Raw genomic sequence first — 22,735 nt, 5'->3', positions numbered from 1 at the left:
ATTTCAAGCAGAGGAATTGTTTCAAAGAACACAGCACACGTAATATCCAACCGTACTTATCCTTGATTGGTAAAAAAAAATTTAAAAAACTAAAAAAGAGGTAGGAAGTTGTACACCAACTTCATAGCAGCAATAAGAAATTTTTAACCGTTACGTTCCATTTTTTGTGAAATGAATTTTAAATGACTGTGATGTTTCTCGTCGGATGTATATTAGAAAAATTACGCTAGGTTACTATCCCTTCGAGAGAAACTTTTTGTGCGTGTGCAAATAAGCATAGGACATATTTTTCACATCAGCAATTGTTCGTTCTCGAAAAATTCGTTACATTGTTTCAACAGCCAGGTTAAATGATTTTGATACGTAAAGCTCCTCTCCTGCATTCCATTAATGTGCTCATTTTGCAAGTTTAACATTTTGCAGACACCTTTTTTTCAATTGCTAACAGTTTAAAGATGTTTGTTTACTCATACGAGCTGTCGTGGAAGGCTAATAGTGTTGGTTAAAACGTACTGGTTCATCGATAGTGTGTTAAAACAGTAAACTTGGTAAACACTTTGTTGTAATATAAGCTACTACAAAAGTGCTTACGTAATGAAATGAATGGGAGTTCGAATAACATTATTATCCTGAATCTTGTCACAATCGAGTGTTAGATTATAGCAAAAAGGAGTGGTTGCGTTGAAAAAGAAATGAAACAAGAAAATGCCATTTTAGTCAGCAAATATTACAATAACTCTGCGTAGCTTTGAACTCCTCGCTCAAGAAAGAAAAGTAAAATGAGTTGACCTCAAAAACCTGCTGCAACTTGTAATTCACTCGAAATATTCCTGAAAATAGAATAGATACTGGAATACTGGAAATACTGGAAGTATACTGGAAATACTTTGAAAAGCTGAGAAACAAACAAAGGGCGGATTTCCGTGGAAGATGCGGACAAAGGGAGTGCAGTGATTCTCGCTCTGCGAAGAGCAGTTGGTGAGAACATTTGTCTGATGTTGTGCTCTGTGTAAAAAAATCCCAGCGAAGGTCGTAAAAATGCCAATAAAACGAGAGTTTGTGTTATCTGCACCGCTCTGATCTAAACAAATTAATTAGTTCCAGTTTTATGCCATACTTATTTTTAGAATTCGTATTTTTTAAGAAATAAATTCAGAAGAAATGACTGTAACTAGACATGATGAAACGTAACTTAATAACCTAGCTATCTCCAATTTTAAACACTGTCCTGTTTTAGGATCCTACAGGTTTGTGTTGAAAACAACCATGAGAAATAATATTAAGTCATTGTCATTGTGAGACTCGGAATCTGTCAACTTTTAAAGAACGCAAACGGCTTCAGCATACATATTAGGAACTCGTTCTCCTTGCTTGCCTATTTTTTCTATATGCGTTCTCGAAAAGTAGAAAAGTTCCTCATAAATTTCGTTGCTAAGGGGGGTTCGAGCAATTAACCTGATATCTTACCAATGTTTGAAACTGGAACTCTACACTGGACACTTCTTGTACTTTACTTTAAACGCTACTCCCCGAATGTGAGGTGGTACGGATTTCAGGTGGAGTATTCGTATACGGGATAATACATTATAGAGAGGGGGTGATTCCGTCCATTTCTTCGTAATTGCCGTAAAAAATGGCCCGGAAGATGCGGCTTGTGCACAAGGCTGGCGCGCTCCAGTCGAACTCCTTGTAGAAAATAGCGCACCGGGACGCTCGAAGCCGTATCTTCCGGCCCGTTTTTTACGGCATTTAGGAAGAAATGGATGGAATCATCCTTCTCTCCATAATCTACGACCCCGTATAATCATAACCCACCTGAAACCCGCACCATCTCAGATTCGTGGAGTGATGCCTTTAACCCACTGCAACTTGCATCACCCCACGAAGCTGGGGTGGTGTGGGTTTCAGGTGGGTTATGCCTATACGGAGTCGTATATAATGGAGAGAAGGGTGATTCCGTCTATTTCTTCCTAATTGCCGTAAAGAACGGCCCCGACGATACGGCTTCGAGCGTTCCGGGGCGCTATTTTCTATGAGTTCGATTGGAGCACGCCAACCCTGTGCGCACGCCGCATCTTCCGGCCCGTTTTCTACGGGATTTAAGAAGAAATGGACAGAATCACCCTCCTCCCCATAACCTACGACCCCGTACAGGCGTAACCCATTTGAAACCCGCACCACCCAAATTCGTGGGTGATGCCTCTAAACAGGCGACACCCCCATGCGCTAGAAAAGGCTTTTAGTTTTTTTTTTGGATAGAATAAATAAAAGTTATAGTATGTTTTTTTACAATGATACTGAAGCTTTCGAACGAGGAAATCCACAAATGATGCTGATATGTACGCTTCATTTGTGAAATACAATCCTTTATTGATGAAAACAAATTGTATGTATAAATGAAGCAGTGTTGTCTACAGTAGCATCACTTAGTTACAGTGACATATTTACGAAGATTGACCACCCAACTCCTGTATATTGATCGTCTTAAGAAGTACAATACATGGTAACCCAGATGTCGCAATACTGTTAAAATACTCTGACTTTTTTTGCTGCTAATTCCCTCCAAGTTCTTACAAACGCTACTCGCATGTGATTCTTACATAAGGAAACAGTAATCATTATAAGGAAATACATCGGAAAAAGTAAAGGATTTGATGCACCTTACCATTCAGAGCACACTAGAGCTAACATCAGGACAGGCCCTAGTGCTCAGAAAGCTCGCGTGATGATGGAACTTATCAGGGAACTTTCTTTGAATGAAAGATAATTTTGCGCTGGTCCAAATTCGTCTGATCTCCAATATCATGCGACCTTATGACTCAAGACTCTGTTGTCATCTACATAGATGTCAGAGCATACAGCAACAAATTTGCAATCATTCAGCAATTGAAGACAATTTTTGTGAAGAAACCGAAGGCACGTCATTACGAGAGATGATAAAGCACATTCCAGGAAAAATCCGATACTGTCAAAGACCAACTGATAGCAATTTGAAAGAAGTACTATACAAAACTGACTTAAATCAAAGAATGAAGTTTCTGGCGTTAATCAATCCGCTTGGGATGCGCCACTTCAATTCAGAATCGCTTGGGGTTTACGGACGTGTAACTGGCCTATATAATGCCTTGGGGTGGCTAGCCGATGTGTCAAGTCAGTGTTTTTATCCTCTCAGACAAGTCTGGTACCAATTTATCGACCCCGGAGGGATGAAAGGGTTGGTGAGCACTAGGGCGGGTTCGAACCTCTGATCGATCGTGAAGGCAGCGGAACCTCTAACCGCTACACTACACCCGTTCAACTTAAAATGATTTCTAAAAATAAACCCATTCTTAACAAGCGAATAAATGTATGTTTTCAAAAGGCAAAAGAATTCTACTTTTAAATGCTTTAGTGATTTTTGCGCACTTTACTTCGCCACTTTTCTCCAGCAAATGGAAAAGAAATCACAAATCTTCTGCTGCACACTGCGAACGGCAAACATTCGCCGTAGAGTTCGACATCTGAGAGTACGCAAAAAAGCAAAAAACAGCAGCACTCAACACCCGTTTTTGGTGATGTTGGGATGTAAGGATTTTATAAAGAGCCGAGACTCATAAAGTGTTGTGAAAAATTAAAGTGGTATTGTTACATGGTAGCCTCTGTGGACAACATTACTGAAATTCAACGCTGAACTTGGAAAATATTGGAATAAACAATATTGATCCGCTTAGTAGAATCTTCGTCGTGGTCTTGCCATAATGAAACTGTCGTCAATGCACTTATCAGTGATGTAGTATAAACCATATAGAGTTGCCAATACTAACACAACAAAAATGGTTATCTCCAGCAGGTTCCAGGACGATGTTTCTTGGGCGCCTGAAAAAGAAGGTTTTGAAAAGAAGAGTAAAGTTATCGTCGTCGTCACTGTCATAGTCCAATTTGGTTAAACGTTGCTCCAGCTACAGTTTGCATTTCAGGCACCGCTCATACTCATACCAACATTCGGTTGACATCAGTCAACTGATTTTGTGGCGTTATGCAAAATATTTTGCTAAGGGAGATCAATTCCTTACTTTTTTTCTACATAACTGGCCATTCTAGTCCAGTTGGGACCCTCCCTAAATTCACTGCAGTAAGAGTGAAGCTAGCGATGGTCTCACCTCACTCCCATTAGTAAGCTTCACCACCCCGCTTCAAGCGCATTCGCTCACGTAACTGCACCGCGCTTCAGGTCGCTTTGCTCTGACTGTGATGCAGTGAAGGTCATAAATAATTGTTGCGATGTTTACCCAGCTGACCCAGATGCCCGTAAAAGCTAAAATTAGCTTATCAGGTACAAATATGACAATTTCAATTTGCTTCCATCTAACCAAAGAAAGAAACGACATTACATACTTTACGTGATATCTTCAGCTCGCCAGGTCGCTCAAAAATCATTCTACTTTCTACAATTTTGTTTCAAAATGTATAGAGTATGCTATACATATAGTCGGGTCAAAACGACATGAAACACGGACATTTGCGCAAGCGGCTGCGCTCAAAGCGGAGCATTGGAGCGTAGCGGTTGGGATCGTGTAAGGATCCACGCTACTGCCACACACCTCTGCTGTTCGCCATGGTCCCACCTCGATTCCAACCGCTGTCTCCACCGCACCGCTTCCGAGCGCGGCCGCTTGCGCAACGGTCCGTGTTTCATGTCGTTTTGACCCAACTATATCAGTGAATAGTCTTTCACCAGAAAGGGCACAGAAAAATTAAAACTAACATATGTAGTTATTGTTCAATTCTTATAATACTCCACACCAGAACAGCAGTATACTGAACAACATCATGAAACACTTCACGGAGCGCGGAGCACAAGTAGGAGAATTCTCCGGCTTTGCTCGTACATACTAGCATATTTCGTGACTGGATCCGAAAGTATTGGTGGTGTTTTGTTGGGCTTTTACTGGTATCTATTCGATTTATTTAATCGGTGTTATTTTCAGACGTCTTAGGTTGTATACGACGACAAGAGAAGAAAAATCCAATAACACCAAGATTTTACACTACGTCGGTCCTAATCCTGGTGCGTTGGTCTAGCCGTCTATAAACGTTGGCCAAGGCAAAAAGTGGGGTGGAAAGAACGATTTTGAAAGGAAGAAAGCAAAAGTGTTTCTGAATTCCTTTTAGCAATTAATCAAATGTGATGGCTCACCGGGTGTCCCCGTAAATGCCGCAAGGTACACTGGCATATCCACTGGCTTCTGGAGAATATGAGGAGGGGTATCAATCTGATATCTGAAAAAGAGGGTAAAAAGTGAATGATTTCCGAGAAAAAAAAAACATTCAGAACTAAGAGAGTTCGGTATCAAGCGATATTTTTCTAGGTTGAGTAGTATTTCGAATGTACGAAGTAAGAAAAAACTAAAAAAGTTAAGTGTGATATCAAGCTGGAACAACGCATTTTCCACACTACGTTCACATTGTATGAACTCACACTTTCAGTGATAGGAGTTCGTGTGTGCTTTTCAGTTCTCCTGTTGCTGCCGAAACTCCCACATGGTAATTGATAGGCAGAAACAGAGCTTGAACAACATTTTTTGAGTTTAGATTTAAATGACAGTACATGAGCCTACAAAAGTTTACATCGTAGAATATTTCAGAAACTTTCTATTTAATGTGAACGTTGCACTTTGGTGAGGTTAATTTGATGGCATATTAGATTAAATAAAAATTAAAACAATCCAACACTTTTCAGTGTCTCGAGTAATATTTTATCATCCAAAAAGAACCCTGCAGAAATTTTCTACTAGAATGAAAGGTTCAAAGAAAGAAAATGCTTCTATCCCGTACGGATGTTACCAAAATTTTGACAACGGCTCCATATATGGGGAACTTGCCACTTGCGTTTGTACAAAGCTTCCAATGCTCAGTGGTAGGTAGTGCATAGAGAACTTCGATATACTCATGCACATATCGTATCAGTATCCTAATAGTTGGAGTATGATCATACGAGGGCGGGACTTTGTACGCAACAGGATCATTCCTGAAAATACCGGAAAAAATCACTGTGTGCTAAACGCTGCTGAAAAAGATTTAATTATGTTCACCCTAAACTACACTCTGACTCGACTCTAAGATTACTACCATCTGTTGAAGAGTCAACCACTGCACCGTGAGCAGGATTGTTTAGAATGACAAAAAGCCTTGAACTCTGACGCGACGTCATTCCACCGATCGTGTTCGTATACGTATCGAGGACTGAAACATCAAATAGCAAGGTACTACACAAACACCAGATGTATGTTAGGATCAAAACGACATGAAGCACGGTGCACTTACGTGAGCGGCTTTACTCGAAGCGGTGCGGCGCATCGCAGGGGTTAGAATTTAGTGGTGACCCTAACACACCTAAATTCTAACCCGTACGATGCGCCGCACCGGTAAAGGGATAGTTGACACCATTCCTCGCGCTAGTTCGCGATGGTCTCACCACGACTCCCACCGCTATTTCCACCATGTACGAGCGCAGGCGCTTACTCAACTACACCGTACTTCACCCGACTATATATGTCATGTTGTATAATAACGTTCGTATGTGGTGTGTTTGAATGAGAGCAATGTGATTGTCCACGTGAAAATGTCACATTAATCCATTCGACCTTTCTTTACCTCTTTGAAATCGAATGTGTTTAGCTTTGCTACTTCTTAAATCTGCGTATCAACAGACACTATTTAAAACGCACAGTTCCTTTTCGTTTTTCTTTCCTGCGATTTTGCAGTGGGCAGTCACTAAAATTGATGTGGTGCTGTGAGAGATGCGGGCGACATTTCGAAAATATGCCAAAAAAAACCCAAAGTGTTAAATTTAATAATAATTTAATATTTCTAGCTGAAGATTTGTGTACAACTCATCTCTTACTCTATATTTTCCACCTCAGTTTCTATTGACGCTGGACCGAGAGAATTAGGAAGACGCTGTTGTACCAACCCTCCTACGAGGCATCCAACAACGTGTCACGGAACGCTGGCTCCGTCTGCTAGTTATTGGTCAATCAATGAGCTCTTCACGCTCTTCTCTTCCACTCGGTGGGACCCACAGCGCATTCTATTATTATCATTATTATCTACTCCTGGAGAGATCCTAATACCCCTAGTTTTGCGTTATGCTTCCCGTAGACGTAAAATAACAAAAACTTCCCTACCTACGCCAATTCCAGAAAAGTTCGCTGGTCCTCCCCATGCTGATCCCGTATCGGGTTTTCGAATGTACCAAATAGCAATACCGTCGGCTGGAGGAGATGAAGCGCTGTAGATTCGCAGATCGACCTAAACGAGGCTAAAAGATTACAGTTTATCATAACAATCGTTCCTATCTTTAATCCTAGACGAGAGCGAAATTCGATTCATACCATCAGCCTTCTGCTGACCCCTACTATAATAGGTCAGTGATTTCGCTGATCTTAAACGAGCATGATTGTACCAATGGGACATGCACGAATGAAATGTATGATTTACTAGCCACAAAATAAATATCAACACCACATATTTGAATATCATACATATATTAGGTTTGGTTGGTAAATTAAGTGTACGTCGAAAACTAGGAGCATGATCTCTTCTGAGGAGTGGCACGAGAACCTCCCCATTGAAATAATTGATTTTCGTAGAAAATCTAACAAATGAATATAGCATGACTGTAGAAGGTTTTAAGAGATTTTGGAATTCAGTTGTTGGTTGGTTTAGAAGGTATGGGAAGAGAAGGATGAAGAAGTTCTACTTTATTCCTTATTGTTCTCGATTATTGTTAGGACATATCCTTCACGGCATTTACTCTCATCTTTGTTTCCGTGTTTTTTCCCCACTAACAGTAGGTAGGATTCGAGGTGTAGTTTTCAAAAACGGCGGAAAGGCACTCTGAAAAAATGCGGTGATAGGAGTTCTAAGGACCTCTAAAGACTTCACTTTATCCATCGGACAAGTAATTACACTCATAGGTCTGAGCAAATGAAAGCGCATAAAATGGAGGTAAGAAATAAAATTGAAATTAGTGAACACAACACTTAATATCAGTGAAGAAATCGTTATACCAATAAATGATAAAATCTAGTAGTTCAAACGCTCCCATGTCCTAGAATCTCAGAATGCCTCTGTGTATGTTTTCCGCTAGCGTGCTGAGGTTTCTAGGTGGAGCCTTCATTTGTCCGACGCTCTTGCAGACTTCAGAGACCTGAATAATGTTTCATTCCAACGGTATTACGCTCACTTTTACACAGCAAAGGTGGCATGAGGTAATTCGTAACCGAAGAGCATTCAGCTCTGTCATTCATTGAAGGGTTTCTTTTAAGAATCCAAAAAAATTCTAAGAATCCTCCAGTGTCTTCCTGACCAATGTTTCTCTTTCGTGAGCCAGGATAGCTAGTTTCACATCATATCCGTTTCCGCTCATATTCATCTCTTCCGACTGGTGATATCATGTTAATGTTAAAGGACTAACGAATGAACGTTCCATACAAGAATGGAATCTCCACAAACCCATTAATGTCAGTCGTGCCAGAAGAGTCTTGAAACTTGGTATAGCGTACCTAGGTGCGACCATTACTAACTCCACTCGGGCTGCAGAGCTAACGATGGTCCCAACTCGGTCGCAGCCGCTGTCTTCACCGCGCTGCTTCGAACGTGGCCCGCTTACGCAACTGCACTAAAATTCAGGGTGTTTAAACCTGACTTCCGATCTCTTTATAGGTCAATCTTTTCACTTTTTGAGTAAACTAAGGTTTGTGGTGATTCTAAAGACTTGTGACCTTTCGATCTCCACAATTTCTCGTTGACATTCTTGAAAACTATATTCCGAACCCCTGCTAGAAGTAAGCAGTGAAGTACAATCCAATGGGAAAATTCTGACCTTTGGAGCAAGGTCGCGTGCATGAGCCACGTACAAAGCAGCGCAGTTTTTTGATGGCGCTCTCTGCGAGCACGAGTACTCGAGTGGTTAGCTTCAAGCCCAAAGGCGGAGGTAGTTCAAGGTCTTGTCGTAGGAACTTATGCTGTGAAATCGTCACAGGCGCAATGCAACGACGCACTGCGACTATATGTTTTTTGCTGTAAAGTGACAGTGTAATTGAGCATCATTTGTGGAGAAACATACTGTCACTTTCTGTGAACAAGACGAACAGCAAGAAAAACACGGTGAACAACTCAAGTTTTTTTTTTTTTGGTTGCCCCTCAGCACAATATAACTCACCACAGGTACCCATAAAAACCTTTGTCATCAAAGCTTAGAATATTTTTCAAATGTAAAACTTGCAATGGGCAGGAGGACAAAAGCTGGTGCGAGTTATTACAAGTCAAAGAGTGCTTTAGTGTGGTTTGTACGTTTGTGTTCGCAACGACGTTCGAGTTTTCCTGAACAATATTGGGTCGAAAAGCTACGTCTGTTCCCGCTTCGAACAAAGTTTGATAAGGCAACGTGACGGTATATTCGTAAACATCTTCTCTGGTACAGCCAAGGTCGCATTGACTATGAAGTCGATATACGCAGAAGTCGACGTACCGCTAATATTTCTTATCGGCTAAAGATGCTATCAATTACGTTCGAAAGTGGAATTTGTTCAATAGAAGACAGAGTAGATTTGTTTTGGCTCGATTTGTCTTTTATCAAACAAGTGCAATAGCTTGTTAGCTCACAACGGACACTGTCCTCAAATACTGCGCTGGTCTCGCACACAAACCTGGATTTCCCAGTCTCTCACCATCACACGATTTCTGCTCCAAATCGATCCATTCAAAGACTGAGCCTCTCTTGTGAGGCGAATTTTGTTCCTCGATATGAATGCGTCACCTTCAATGCAGTACTGTTAAACTTGATTGCCTAGATTATTCATTTGGATGAATTACTACGCGCACCGCGAAGATCCCAATGAGGGGTATTGCTGTATGGACGAATGAGTTGGAGATTATGCAGCTCGTAGCCGCGAACATCATCGACGGCAGTTTCGAGAGGTAGCTGTGGAGTGAAAGCATCTGAACCCCCGAGAAACGGGAGCATTACGACAGCCACCGGCAACATCTTCGACTGCTGGGAACACCGAAGTGGAAGCCAGCACACACTCAATACCGATTTCACGTGTTTCCAAGTACTGGCAGAACGTGACAGGAAAGGAAGGATCAGGCGGTCTCCGGTGTAAGCTTGGGCTTCTGTATCCTATTTTCTGAACATTCGAGGCAAGAATGAAGCTGAACTGACTATAGATCCACCTTAAGATGCACCTATAGATTTTGATTTATGGAAGATTTGAAAAATTTTGAAATTCTCGTTAAATCTTGAAAATCAATGGATGTTACATATTTTGGAATGTTTGCACTCTTAAATATGTACTGTTGGATTATGCGCTGGCTGTTGATTTCGTGGAACAAAGATTTGTAGGTTTTCTGTACTGTATAACGAAGAATGCTAAAAAAGGGGCTGGCCCGGATCCAGCGGCTTGGAGCTGGTGTGCCGTAATGCAGTAGTACCGCCCAATAACTTCGTGTTGCCACTGCGCGCGCTGCTTTTCACCTCTACCATTCCTCCGCGCGACTGTTTCCTTCCACGTTTGCCTCAGGTTGGTAACATGCCTTCTTCAGAAAGTGGAAACACTCATGCAAACGGGTGCTTAAATAACAGTTTACATGATCTGACTTGCAACGATATCTTTACCAGAACGATGACGTAGTTCACGTCATTTCAGGTTAAAACCAGTCTGAACTTCCGGCTAAAGCTGGATTTCAGACTTTCTGTGATGTTCGCTTCGCTCTCCCCGACTAATCAAACGAAAACTGATACTAGCCATTTTCTGTGAAATTAGACTTGTGTACCTGTAACAGTCTTTTTTCATCTTTTTTTATTATAAGTAAAGGCGAAAGATTTCTCTGCCTTTTTTCTAAACATCTCAGTCCTACATTTGGAGATCCAGACCTCACTTTCGAACACTACTTACCAACATGCATATTAGAGACAAAATTTAAAAGCATTACTCGAAATATGGATTTTCTTCCTGTTTCTCCCAAAAGTTCTCACAGAATGATGTTTTAGCAGAAAATGACGTGTAAGAAAGACATCATCATACTAATAAAGATAACGTTTTACGTCAGATCTTGTATGCTGTTCGCTACTATTTAAGCAGCTGTTTGCATGCGTGTTTCCACTTTCCGAGAAAGGCATGTTACCAACCTGAGGCAAACGTGGAAGGAAACAGTCGCGCGGAGGAATGGTAGAGGTGAAAAGCAGCGCGCGCAGTGGCAACACGAAGTTAGTGGGGCAAACGTATTCGCTAGTATTATGACTAACGGAGTCATAAAGGTGAAAAGCAAGGCGCGAAGTGGCCACGGCTGCAACGTCCCATTCACCTTTTTTTGTGTGTGTGTCTGTCTGTCTGTCTCAGTCACGAAATTCGAAAAGGGGGAGGTCCACCGGCGCCAAATAGCTATGAAAGGGAGTGCATCGGGTCCCGCTGCGTCGAAACGGTGCGCAATATCTTTGTGTGCATGTCGCAAAAGGTAAATGGGACGTTGCAATCGTTTCATAGCCGTGGCCACTGCGCACGTTGCTTTTTTTCACCTCTATGACTCCTCCGCGTCTATTTCTTTACACGTTTCCGTCAAGTTGCTACATGGATTCCTCAGAAAGTCAAAACACGAACGAAACCGGCTGCTTAAATAGTGGCGAGCAGTTTACATGATCTGTCGTGGAACGTTATCTTTATCAATACGATGATGTCGTTCACGTCGTTTTATGTTAAAACACCATTCTGTGATAACTGTTGGGGGGAAACAGGAAGAAAACCCATATTTAGGGTAATGCTTTCAAACTATGTCTATATTTTGTCCATATTTGTTGGTTGAAGTTTGAATGTAATTCAAATGTAGAAATGATGCGAATTGAAAGAAAACTATGAAATCTTTCGCCTAAATTTATAAAAAAAAGGAAGTCGTTGTTAGAAAAGCGGAATTCTAATTTTGCAGAAAATGCCACTACTATTAATTTTCATTGATGGGTGATGGCGAGCGAGGAGAACACCACAAAAAAGTCTGAAATCCGGCTATAGCCGGACGCTCAGACTGGTATATATGTGTATATATACGTGTATGTATATATATATATATATATATATTATATATATATATATATGTATATATATATATATATATATATATATATATATATATATATATATATATATATATATATATATATATTATATATATAGCTTAAGTAAGCAATTATCAGAACCTCAAAAAGGTAGTTCTCAAGATTTCGTCAGTTCAAAAAGAAATTTCTTTTCCTCACTCGCTAAATTCTTTACTCATTCTGTATTATTGCTATGAAAGTCCGGTTCCATATCTATTACATATTTCTCTCACTCATCCGAATTCCTCTACACCAGTTGATCTATCTATACCAGTATCTGTAACGAGAAATAAGGGAACTGGTATAGATCTATAAAAGAATTCACACAGCACCCTCAGGGTAATAGTGAGATGAGATTCAAGCACAACAACCGCGAATTTTTGTTTATATAAAGTGAAGCAGGATTAATGACCTATTACATTTATTATCTCCATTAGAAACAAGTTTGTATAATGCAATCTTTACACACATGAACTATGAGTAGTGAGAGTAACACCATCCGAACATAGACATAGAACATATAAAAATGAAATATTCAGTTGAACCAGTGACGAACAGTGCTGACAAAAGAAAGAAGAGAACGAGAATGGACAGAATACAGCTAAGCTTTGCGATGAAGACATTCGATCGCTCATAAGTGATGAGAGACATGTCAAGATGCATAGGAAGACGGCACGGTTGTTCGACTCCAGAGCGAAACTACAACAACGTACTAAAATCTTCTAATGACTGAACGGGAATCACACATCACAGCACAATAGAGGGTTAGAAACAGAGAACTACTGAACAGAGAGAACTCCCAAACATCGCTGAAAAAAATTAGTAACAAACGCCTACACTGCCCACATCTAGTGATCAAACTTACGATGAGAAAAAAATGAGGCGAAAAATGAAGCTGAATTCACCGAGAAGGCTAAAAGCCTGAATGAGAGAATACTTTGGGATTGTAAACAAACGACCATATTGATATAGAATATCATCATGGCAGACCCGCCCATTGTGCGCAGCCACAGCGAAGCGCAGTGAAAAGCGTGCGATCAACGAAGAAAAAGTGAGAAGCGATGCGCTGTGACAACAACAGCTACACAACGTGCGAAAATGCAAAAACGAACACGCCATTGTGCGCATGAGGCTGACTTAGAGAAAGTGGAAGAAAAACGGAGTCGGCGCACCACCAGCCTACAATCACGGCAACCCCAGCGCCGTTCATATCTATTTACACCACACGTTGTGGACTGAACTGCAAGAGTGAAAAGAACAATGAAATCCGTCGACTATACACGATTCAACTGACTATCCAATGGCAAGTGGCTAAAATGGTGTTTGGTCACGAGGTGAGGTAAACTGTAGCTCGTTTGTTCATTGTGTAGTTGCTTCTTCGGCTAGGCCGTCATTCTCCTTTTTAACCACGCCCCGCTGCTCAACGGCATTCACAGGTGATGCACTGATAGATGTCAATGACTGAAAATTGTATTTTGCAATGGAAAGTTGCAATATAACAATTAGTTACACAAATATCGTAGACAAATTAAGTTTAATATCAACTTTACGTGTCGATATAGCGAGGGAAATAACATGCCGAGGTTCTTTTAGTCCTTATATATAAATATAAATATATATATATATGTATAATTTATGCATTTGTTCATTTATAGCCGCCCATACACTTAAAACCTCTATTCTACAGTCAACTCTAACAGCTTCAACCTAAATTTGCTCCTTAAAGGCATCACCCCACGAATCTGAGGTGGTACGGATTTCAGGTGGAGTATTCTTATACGGGATAGTAGACAATGGAAAGGGGGTAACTCCGTCCATTGCTTCCTAATTGCCGTTAAAAAAAAACGGTCCGGAAAAGGTAGAGTGTGCATAAGGCTGGCGCGCTCCAATCGAACTCGCTGTAGAAAATAGCGCGCCGGATCGCTCGAAGCCGTATCGTCGGGGCCGTTTTTCACGGCAATTAGGAAGAAATGGACGGAATCACCCTTCTCTCCATAATCAACGATCCCGTATACGAATACTCCACCTGAAATCCGTACCACCTCAGATTCGTGGGGTGGTGCCTTTAATGCAACAAGAACGTAGACCTACCTGTGTATGAACAATAAATAGACTACAGTATTAGCCATATACCTATCCTTTTTCCACTACTATTAATATTTACCATTGAAAAAAAAAACAAGTAAAGCTAAAGTTGCTCACTTGTTACTTGCTTACTCCAAGACCAGAAATAAAGGCAGACAGCAGACGAATCTAACCAACCTACTGCAGAGCAATTCGTTTGGAGAATACATGAATAGTGAATATCAATATCAAAATTAGTTTCGATATTTTAAGAATGGAGGTGAATGTGTTGAAGTTGACAATACAGTGGTTCGTAATGACGAGCTACATGAAGTGGTCGAAGCAGAACCGAGCAAAACAACTCGAGCGTTTGCACACTACACTTGCTTGAGTTCGACACATTCACCAACACTCCCACAAAACAACCAGCACCCGCACCTTACGAAAATCACTCATAAGAATTAGAAAGTTTGAGAAATCGTGTTGTAAATAGAATCCAGACGTGATGTCTCCCAACTTTTACTTATTTCGTTCTTTGCAAGATTCACTGACGAAGACAATATTTAATGGCGAAAAAGTGCAAAATCGGCTGATCAACATTTTTGAGTCAAAGCTAATGCATGGAACGCATTCATTCTTTAAGTGAATGACATCAAATGTTTCACTGATGAAAATAGAGAATATCTCTCGGATTAAGCCAACCTATTTTCGTTTTTATAACGATTTTTCTTAGTTAAAATGAATGTAACTTCCCGAGCAAACTTATGAATTATTGCACCAGCAATTGGAAAAGCGTTATTACCTCTACAGCCGCATCACTGCCATTATTGTACACATCATGTACATTTCCTGCAACAATGGAGATTCCAGTTTCATCAGCCAGTGGATCGTTCATCTTATACATCTCAAAGATTTAATTTCACGAACAGTGGTAATTCATGTGAATTCCAAATAAATACCTTGTAACTTTCCTCGTCAATGGAACTAGACCTCATAGCGGCAGCATCATGAGCTGCTTGCTCACGACTATACTGAATAGCTGATTCTGCAACACTGCTGACCTAAAAAGTTACAATAGAAGGCGAAGAAGTACGCATATATCGAAGGTTGGGATATTTTAACAGTAGATCAGTTAAATAGTCTTCACAGTACATACCGTAGCTTCAACATGTTGCATACTTGCAGGTTGCCGTCGATTACGTGGATGCGCTACTGGCGGGCCGTTTCCCATTGTGCCCGACCCGGTCGCTCCTGACGGAGGAGAGTCTGGTGGAGGTGATATTGGACGGACCTGAAAAGAACCTTAGAGATTCCACTATAGCGGGAACAATGATGAATGGTGAAAAAAAACAATAAAAGAGTGATATTGATTGATAGTAAGTTAGATAATGGATCAGAAAAACTTCCCAACAATCATTCTCGTTGATTACCCGCACCTACTACAAAGACTTTCAACCATACATTCACTTGACTGCAACTTGATGGAAGCAGTAAGAAATAAAATGAAGTTGGTTCGGTTATGTTGGAATTCGCCATATGCTACTATTCTGTTTCTTTTGGTTTTTCTACTGTTTCTTGGTTATAACATAAAAGATTCCATTGTGAAACAACTAATCTACACTTCACGAAATGAATACTTCTAAAAAAGTTCCTGCTGAATGCAATATCGCGGACTCTTTGAAAGACCTGTAGTTCCTGTGAACAACGAATGAAAACAATCTTTCTTCTTAACGATGGAGGAGAATAGTGGCATTTTAAGGTAAAATGTTGTATGGGGTGGGGGCAAAGTAAATAACTAAATCAATCGGAGCACTAAGAGCTTAGTACTAGTCTTAAAGGATCATGACATGTAAGATGAAGTTACTAAGAGAAAAAACTAAGCTAGAGCGTCGAGAAATAAGGGCGCCACTGACTGGCCCCTACAAAATTTTCTCCGCATTTTATTTTGCCACGTTTTATTTGTCCTGATCTAAACGATTTTTTTCTGATTTCCTAAGACCATCTGGAACTCCCAAAAAAGGGGTTACTCATTCCCGAAATGATCACGCCAACTAATATGCAAGAAAGTCTGATGATACTAATAATAATAATAATAATAATAATAATAATAATAATAATAATAATAATAATAATAATAATAATAATAATAGTAATAATAATAATAACATGGTGAAAAAATCTGTAAAATCTTAGTATTGACCAGAAAAATTCTCTAGTTTTGCTTGATGTAGTAGAAGCAGCACATGTAGAAGATGTTCAGGTCAAAAAACCACAAAAATGGTCAAAAACGATTCCAGTACTTCACGAAATGTCTGAAATCACTAGTCTACGAAACAGCCATGGCTGTAAAGAACGTTGGTCACACAATCGCAAACTACTTCATCTGAGACCTTACCTTCATTTAATTATTACTTAATGAAAGCAGGAGGAATAAGAGAAAGCAGAAGGAATAATATGAATAACGTAAGATCGGTGTTTTACATGAGAACAACGTTAAAACTTAGATTGACAATAAACTTTAAAACAATTAGGACGCGAAATAACAATAAGGACGCAAAAATGGACGAGATAAGGACTATAGAAAACAGTCATAGGAATTTTAACCATAGGAATGACGCTCCATAATGGATCCTACTAGCTCCATTTTTGCGCATGTACACACCAAATTCGAAATGCAGTCAAGAATACTGTGATGATAAGTAAAGGTGAGAGAAAATCCCATGGTGTTGCCAAAACAGAAATTGCTCAATTCGCTATTAGGACTTAAAAAAAACTATCTCAATGCTATGTTTTCATAGTCAATTTCCATCGTATCTCACATATTGCATTACACTGCTCCTAAGTAAATGGTATAAAAGATAGTGAGTGACCTGTTGGTAGGGTTGCGGTTCGTCGCTATTCGGACCGATCCTGCTCCGTCGGCGAGCATTCATGAAGAAATTAGCAACAGTGGACAAGTCCAAACGAAGGTGTTCAGCAATAGTCTGCTGCATCTCTCGTGAAGGACGCTGCGTTTCCTTGAATATGGCCTAAACAAATTATCCTAGGAAATGCGAACTTAATGAAAAGACCTAATAAAACTTAATGATATCTAGAAATATGTACGGTTATAATATAAGGCGGTTTCCTCCAATAATAGAATGAAGAATCATCCCCAAAGTTCAAGGAAGAATTAAAGAGTCTAAAACGGCACCTACTACAGTATATAAAACCTATTATAGTACTTTCAATCGAAGTTGGAAAATGTTAGAGATAAATTATTATTAAACTGTTTAGATCCAACCGCTTAACGTGGAACAACAAACAGAATTATTTCACAAGTTTCCTGAGACACTAGAAGGAAAATGAACCTGCAAAGTGCGTTTCTGGATATCCGTAAACACGAGACGTGGACGCTTGTTCGAAGGCTGGTCAGGGTCGCCTAGGCTTCGTCGCGAGGAATGTCGTACATTCTGCGCGGGAGTAGGAGGTGACATCCCACATCCTGCGGGAGGTTTCCCCATTCCTAGAGATGGATCGTCACCCTCTGAAAGATCTGTACAATATGTGCCTTTACAAGCACAATAAGGTATAAGTGACAATTGGAAAGCGGACAGAACAATTGAACTCGAGTTACGTGAAGGAAATTCACCAAAGAATCTGATGCCCGTACCAAAGAATTCATCAAAGAATCTAATCTAAGAGGTAAGAGAACAGCCAGCTGGAAACGATCACGCTTAGAGAAGCGTCCCTTCTAAGCGTGACCGTTCTCCTTGGCTTTCCTTAGCTAACGTCAACGGTGCGAAATATACTGTCTAGCGATCATTGGAAAGCTGAGAAGAACACCAAAAATAACGAAGAATAGGGATCCAGTGTCTCAAACTGGGTGCACAAAAGTCAATTTAGGAGTGTCATACTTCTGTTAAATAATCCGAAATAGTTTTGGATCATGATTACAACAAATGTGTATGAGAGTTCTAGATGGAGTTGAAACCTTCGACAGATATTACGAAATTACTAGTTTTGAACATTATTTTCATATGATAGACCTTCCTTGCACAATTCTCTGAATGCTAGGCCTTTTACAATCGTATGGATTTGCTTTTTAGTAAATTGAAAATGAGCATTAAAATACAGATGTAAAAAGTAGGCATTTTGAAGTTCCTTCTCACAATTTCACGTACCTAGAAATTTGGGTGATAAGAGTGAAGATTGTTGGGAAGGTAGTGGAAGTAAAATCAGCTCCAATTTGGCATCCAAAAGATGAAAATCCTCTATAAGTGTTTTTAGAAAAAGCGAACGTGGATGAATCGTTGGCCTCCTACCATCTCTCCTAAGTTTAAAGACTAAATAATGCAAAAGATTTTGCTAATTCATTGAAATGAAAGTGTAAAGAGGTTGTGATAATCTGTTAAGAGAGATATTTTGCAAAGAGATACAAAATAATGCCGATTTATTCTAGGGGAATTGAATACCTCCGTCAACATCAGTGACCATAGAAAAAAGTGTAGAAGTTGTTCATTGGCTTTCTTATTGAATTCTGGGGATTTCAAAAAGTTACCATCGCTTCTACAACCGACAAGCAAGATAGTTCGCAGAACTCGTTTGGTTGTCTTGGTAGTGATATTAAAATAATTCAGTATTATTTTGACATTATGAATACTACAGAAAAAGTAAGACCATTTGCCAACGTTAAACCGGATTACGTCAAAACTGCTTAATTCTTTTAAAAAAGCCATATAAATAATGAAAGAAGCAAACAAAAAGAACTGGTAAATAAAGAATCTTGAATCTTTAACAAATACCTTGTTTGTACATGTCGAGGATGCCCAGACGCATGGCAAGTGGTTGTTGAACCCAGTTAAACATACGTCGGAACGTTTCACGACCAGATTTTAACTTATTCCAAGGTTTGGGATTCCGTAGAAGATCGGATAGCGTTCCCTGACTCCTAAAAGTGTGAGATTGTAAGATTATATGAACAAACGCAGTGCCAAACAACAAATCGATACCACCAACCTGCACAAAATTCGTTCCGCAAAGATGGCTTGTGGAATGGAATGTTGCTTTAGTTCATAAGCTATTCTTTTACATAACTCCTTCGTATCTATGTAAATGTCATCGTCAATTTCAGCGTTGAGAGGATCGTTGCTATCCTTCGTAGAATAGACACGACGACCGGCTAAAAAATTGAATTAATAAGACAAATATTCTGTTCTTCTCGACCAATATAATTGGTATAGAAAAAGAAAAACCCCGATGGATTACATACACAAATGAAGAAGAATCATCGAGGGACATACAATTTGCAAGATAACTATAGCAATTTGTCCGCTCTCAGTTAGTTGACAGCAAAATTGAGACATTTTTTTACTAGCGCAAGTTGCAGCAATGCAAGTGTATTTTTTTTTAATAGCTCGAACTTCCAGTGCTGGAGCCGCAGCGTACAACATACTGACTCTTAAACAGGACATTTACCAAAAGAAAAAGAAACGAAATGGAGAAATACTGCAAAATTCAAGGTACAATGGCAAAGAAAGCCATGCCTTTATGGGAATACTGCTGTCTCTGCAACTCCAGTTCCGCATCATCTCCATTGGAACGACCCTCGAGAGAATCTTCGGTGTCTCGCTTAATATTTGCTATTCGATGTTGCATCATCGAGGTTGATGACTGTGGCACGCTTACGGAATAATTCTGCGGTGAAGGAGAAGACGTGCGCTGAACAACGTAAAACTTCGAGAAAAAAAATATATCAAAAAGCGTAGTCAGACCGGCCTACCTGTTCTCCTATTAGACTTGCTATCATAGTTGAAGCCAACTCGACGTTGCTTACAGCAGGAGGTGTTTCTGCTTGAGCTATTCGTTCCAATTCTTGTTGTTGTTGTTGCTGTTGCGACGACAGAGGAATCTGTTGTTGCATGAGAAGATGATGAGACGCAGTATCAAGGGGATCCGTTTCTTCCTGTAAGAGGACAAGATGGTATATAATATACAAACGAATTTCCGAATATTTGCAGAAATAATTATTAACTAAATTCATTTCATTTTCATTAATTAAATGTTATTAATCAATTAATAATATTATGACTAATTGTCACTCACTTTGATGTAAACATGGCGACCGAATTCTGCGTTTCCTCCGTGTCTCCGACTGTGGCTATCCAAATGAAGCGGTGAAAGAAGACCAGCTGGTCCGGTCCCGAAGCTAAAAACGAGTTTTTTTGAACAGTTTGGATATCTGGAGTACAAAGCATAAATGATAGAAAAAAATGTAATGAATGATACGAAAATGTCATGTTGAGCAGTTCGCTAGTTTTCTTTTTTTAATGCAAAGTCTTCGAAATGACGCAGCATTTCTCTTCACTACTTAAACAATAAGCGAATTTTAAGCCAAAAATTATCACTATTTTTAACCAATATTCGATAGCCGCTCGAAGCGAGTTGTTTACCAGTTATTACGAAACTAAAAAAAAGAAAGACGCAAAATTAAACCATTTACACTTAGGACTTATTTCCTAGACACCATCGATTTGCATTCATTCGACTTCTTTCTCTCTCTCAAGCTTGAAAATATGGAAATAGTGGGAGAAATTCATTTCGATAAGAGATTTATTCATGAGTATAGAAGAATATTTCAAGACCTTGCTTGTTCAATCACCTTCCCATTGTAACACAGGTAAATGGAAAAGTGAATGAAATATTATAAATTTCCAATCAAAATTATCTCAAATAATTACGTCAAAAGCGATGCAAAAGATATGTGATTTTAAAAGCTAGAAAAGTATTCCGTAAGTTTGGGTTTGCTTGAAAGAAAACCTATGCCAGAGTTGGAAAAGAAGAGATTCCCCAATTCTTACCAAGAACCTCTAGACCACTCGAAGAGAGCACCAAGAATATACAACAAACGAGGATCTCATGGTCCCTTTAATTAAAGATGTCCTCCCTAATGACCGTAATAACAGTTAACATTTCAAACGGATAGGACTTGCAAGAATAATGAATTTATTAACTGATGCCTAAGTTGAAGAAATTTTCAATCCGCTTGTAGGCAAAATGAGGAGTTCGCGCCAAAAGAAAGATTTGCTAAGAAGGGTCTAACCATCGAAATTCTCAAATTCTAGAATGAAAACGTTCAACACCAAATAATAAAATTGAAGAAAAACTGGTAGAGTATTTGTAAAACTTCTTCTAATCTTCCCAAAAATCCAATTAACATGTTCAAAAGCATACAACTAAATAATCAAAAGAAAAGACAATAGAAGAATAAAAAGACATGTATTTAAAATTTGGGAAATATTCTTTCCAGCTAACCTGTCAAGTCTCGACTTATCAAGCACAGGATGCCGTATTTGATCTTGGTATTGGTTTCCAATAGACATCATATAAGGGGCGCTAGAATCACATTATTCGAAACTCATTTGTAAGATGTATCAACCGAACACTAAAATCAAAAGACAACCTTTGATCTGAGCCAATACTCATTGGAGCCAGTGGCGCCAGCTGAGGGCTATTTGCGTGATCGTTCATCAGTGTGCCCAACGATTGCGAGCTTTGCTGCGGACTAACATTATCAAGGAAGTTCTCCGGTAAGTCTTCGAAATTACGGGTTGCATTATTTATAAATGTACTAGACGGGTCTATTTGTAAATAGTCCGCAGCCTGCCGTCGTACCTTCTCCATGCTGAGAAATAAAAAATGTAGAATTTCAAGCAGTAGAGAGGAAATAAATAAAATTCAATGACAAACAAGAGAAATGATGAGGGAATCACTAACCCATTTGAGGAGCTTTGCGAGTTGCATGAAGTCACCGCAGGCGGCTCCATAACACGTTAACGGGACAACTCCAACAGCAATAGGATGGACCGGCGGAAACCTGTAAGAAAACCGGGAAATGGCTGAAATCTCACTACGCTTCCTGCGATACATATGCGCGATATGAGCACGACGCCGACCAACAAGCGCGACCTCGAGTTCAAGGTCCTGCGTCAACGACGAGCGTTCGCATTTTTGCACCTATTCTCAACATGCGTTCTATAAACGAATAAGTTCTGTAAAAGCAGTGGAATTACTAGGTTCTGCAACCGATAAATGACGACTGTCACAAATAGGACCGACTAATGCCTCACTCCCGTATTTCACTTCACTACTGGAATCTCTCACTGCACATCATGCATTTGTCATTAGTTTAAAAGAATATTAGAAGAATACTGGTCATTCGAAGGAGCCGAGAACGACGAGCCCAAGACGGTAGTACAGAAAAAACAAACATTCAAAGAGAGATATCGATCGAGATGGAACCGATCGATAGGGCCGTAGTGTGTGCATTATTTGCAACGCCCCATCGTTCTCTGCCCTGGCCAGAGTTTTCTCTGTGCTCTACCAAACACAGCACACAAATGCGCCGATAGTCAGTCGTGCGCATGCCCGTCCAATACGCAGCGAAAACCACGAATCCATTTCAAAAGAAGGGCAAGTGCAGGCTTGGCGCGTTGCCAACACTGTTTGCACTCCAAAGTTGGTTGGTAGGTGGGTCGAGTTAAGACGAAAACAGCGGTTCAG

The 22,735-nt window shown here is 39.9% G+C and overlaps 2 protein-coding genes across 3 annotated transcripts; both read right to left on the bottom strand.

The window, feature by feature from the left end:
- Positions 1-1,062: 1,062 nt before the first annotated feature.
- RB195_019407 (uncharacterized protein) lies at positions 1,063-10,030 on the bottom strand (the record flags this gene model as incomplete). 2 transcript variants are annotated; one of them, XM_064187237.1, is made up of 9 exons in its annotated part: positions 1,063-1,081; positions 3,804-3,855; positions 5,177-5,259; positions 5,459-5,546; positions 5,862-6,007; positions 6,072-6,222; positions 7,167-7,290; positions 9,693-9,802; positions 9,868-10,030. In XM_064187237.1, 9 exons carry the CDS (start codon positions 10,028-10,030, stop codon positions 1,063-1,065), a joined length of 936 nt encoding a protein of 311 aa, XP_064043118.1. The 2 variants fall into 2 exon arrangements, with proteins under 2 accessions (XP_064043118.1, XP_013307450.2); XM_013451996.2 differs by lacking the exon at positions 1,063-1,081 and having other exon boundaries at positions 3,707-3,855.
- A 3,459-nt stretch (positions 10,031-13,489) lies between these two features.
- RB195_019406 (uncharacterized protein) lies at positions 13,490-21,999 on the bottom strand (the record flags this gene model as incomplete). The annotated part of the gene is made up of 14 exons (XM_064187236.1): positions 13,490-13,591; positions 14,997-15,098; positions 15,154-15,255; positions 15,351-15,485; positions 17,065-17,223; positions 17,545-17,720; positions 18,979-19,124; positions 19,193-19,355; positions 19,720-19,894; positions 19,956-20,138; positions 20,279-20,381; positions 21,488-21,568; positions 21,636-21,857; positions 21,950-21,999. 14 exons carry the CDS (start codon positions 21,997-21,999, stop codon positions 13,490-13,492), a joined length of 1,899 nt encoding a protein of 632 aa, XP_064043117.1.
- Between the last annotated feature and the right edge of the window lie 736 nt (positions 22,000-22,735).

The sequence above is a fragment of the Necator americanus genome, chromosome II, assembly GCF_031761385.1.
Source record: "Necator americanus strain Aroian chromosome II, whole genome shotgun sequence".
NCBI classification, from domain to species: domain Eukaryota; kingdom Metazoa; phylum Nematoda; class Chromadorea; order Rhabditida; family Ancylostomatidae; genus Necator; species Necator americanus.
The sequence above is the reverse complement of the archived record's forward strand: the minus strand, read 5'-3'. Positions and strand labels throughout refer to the sequence as shown.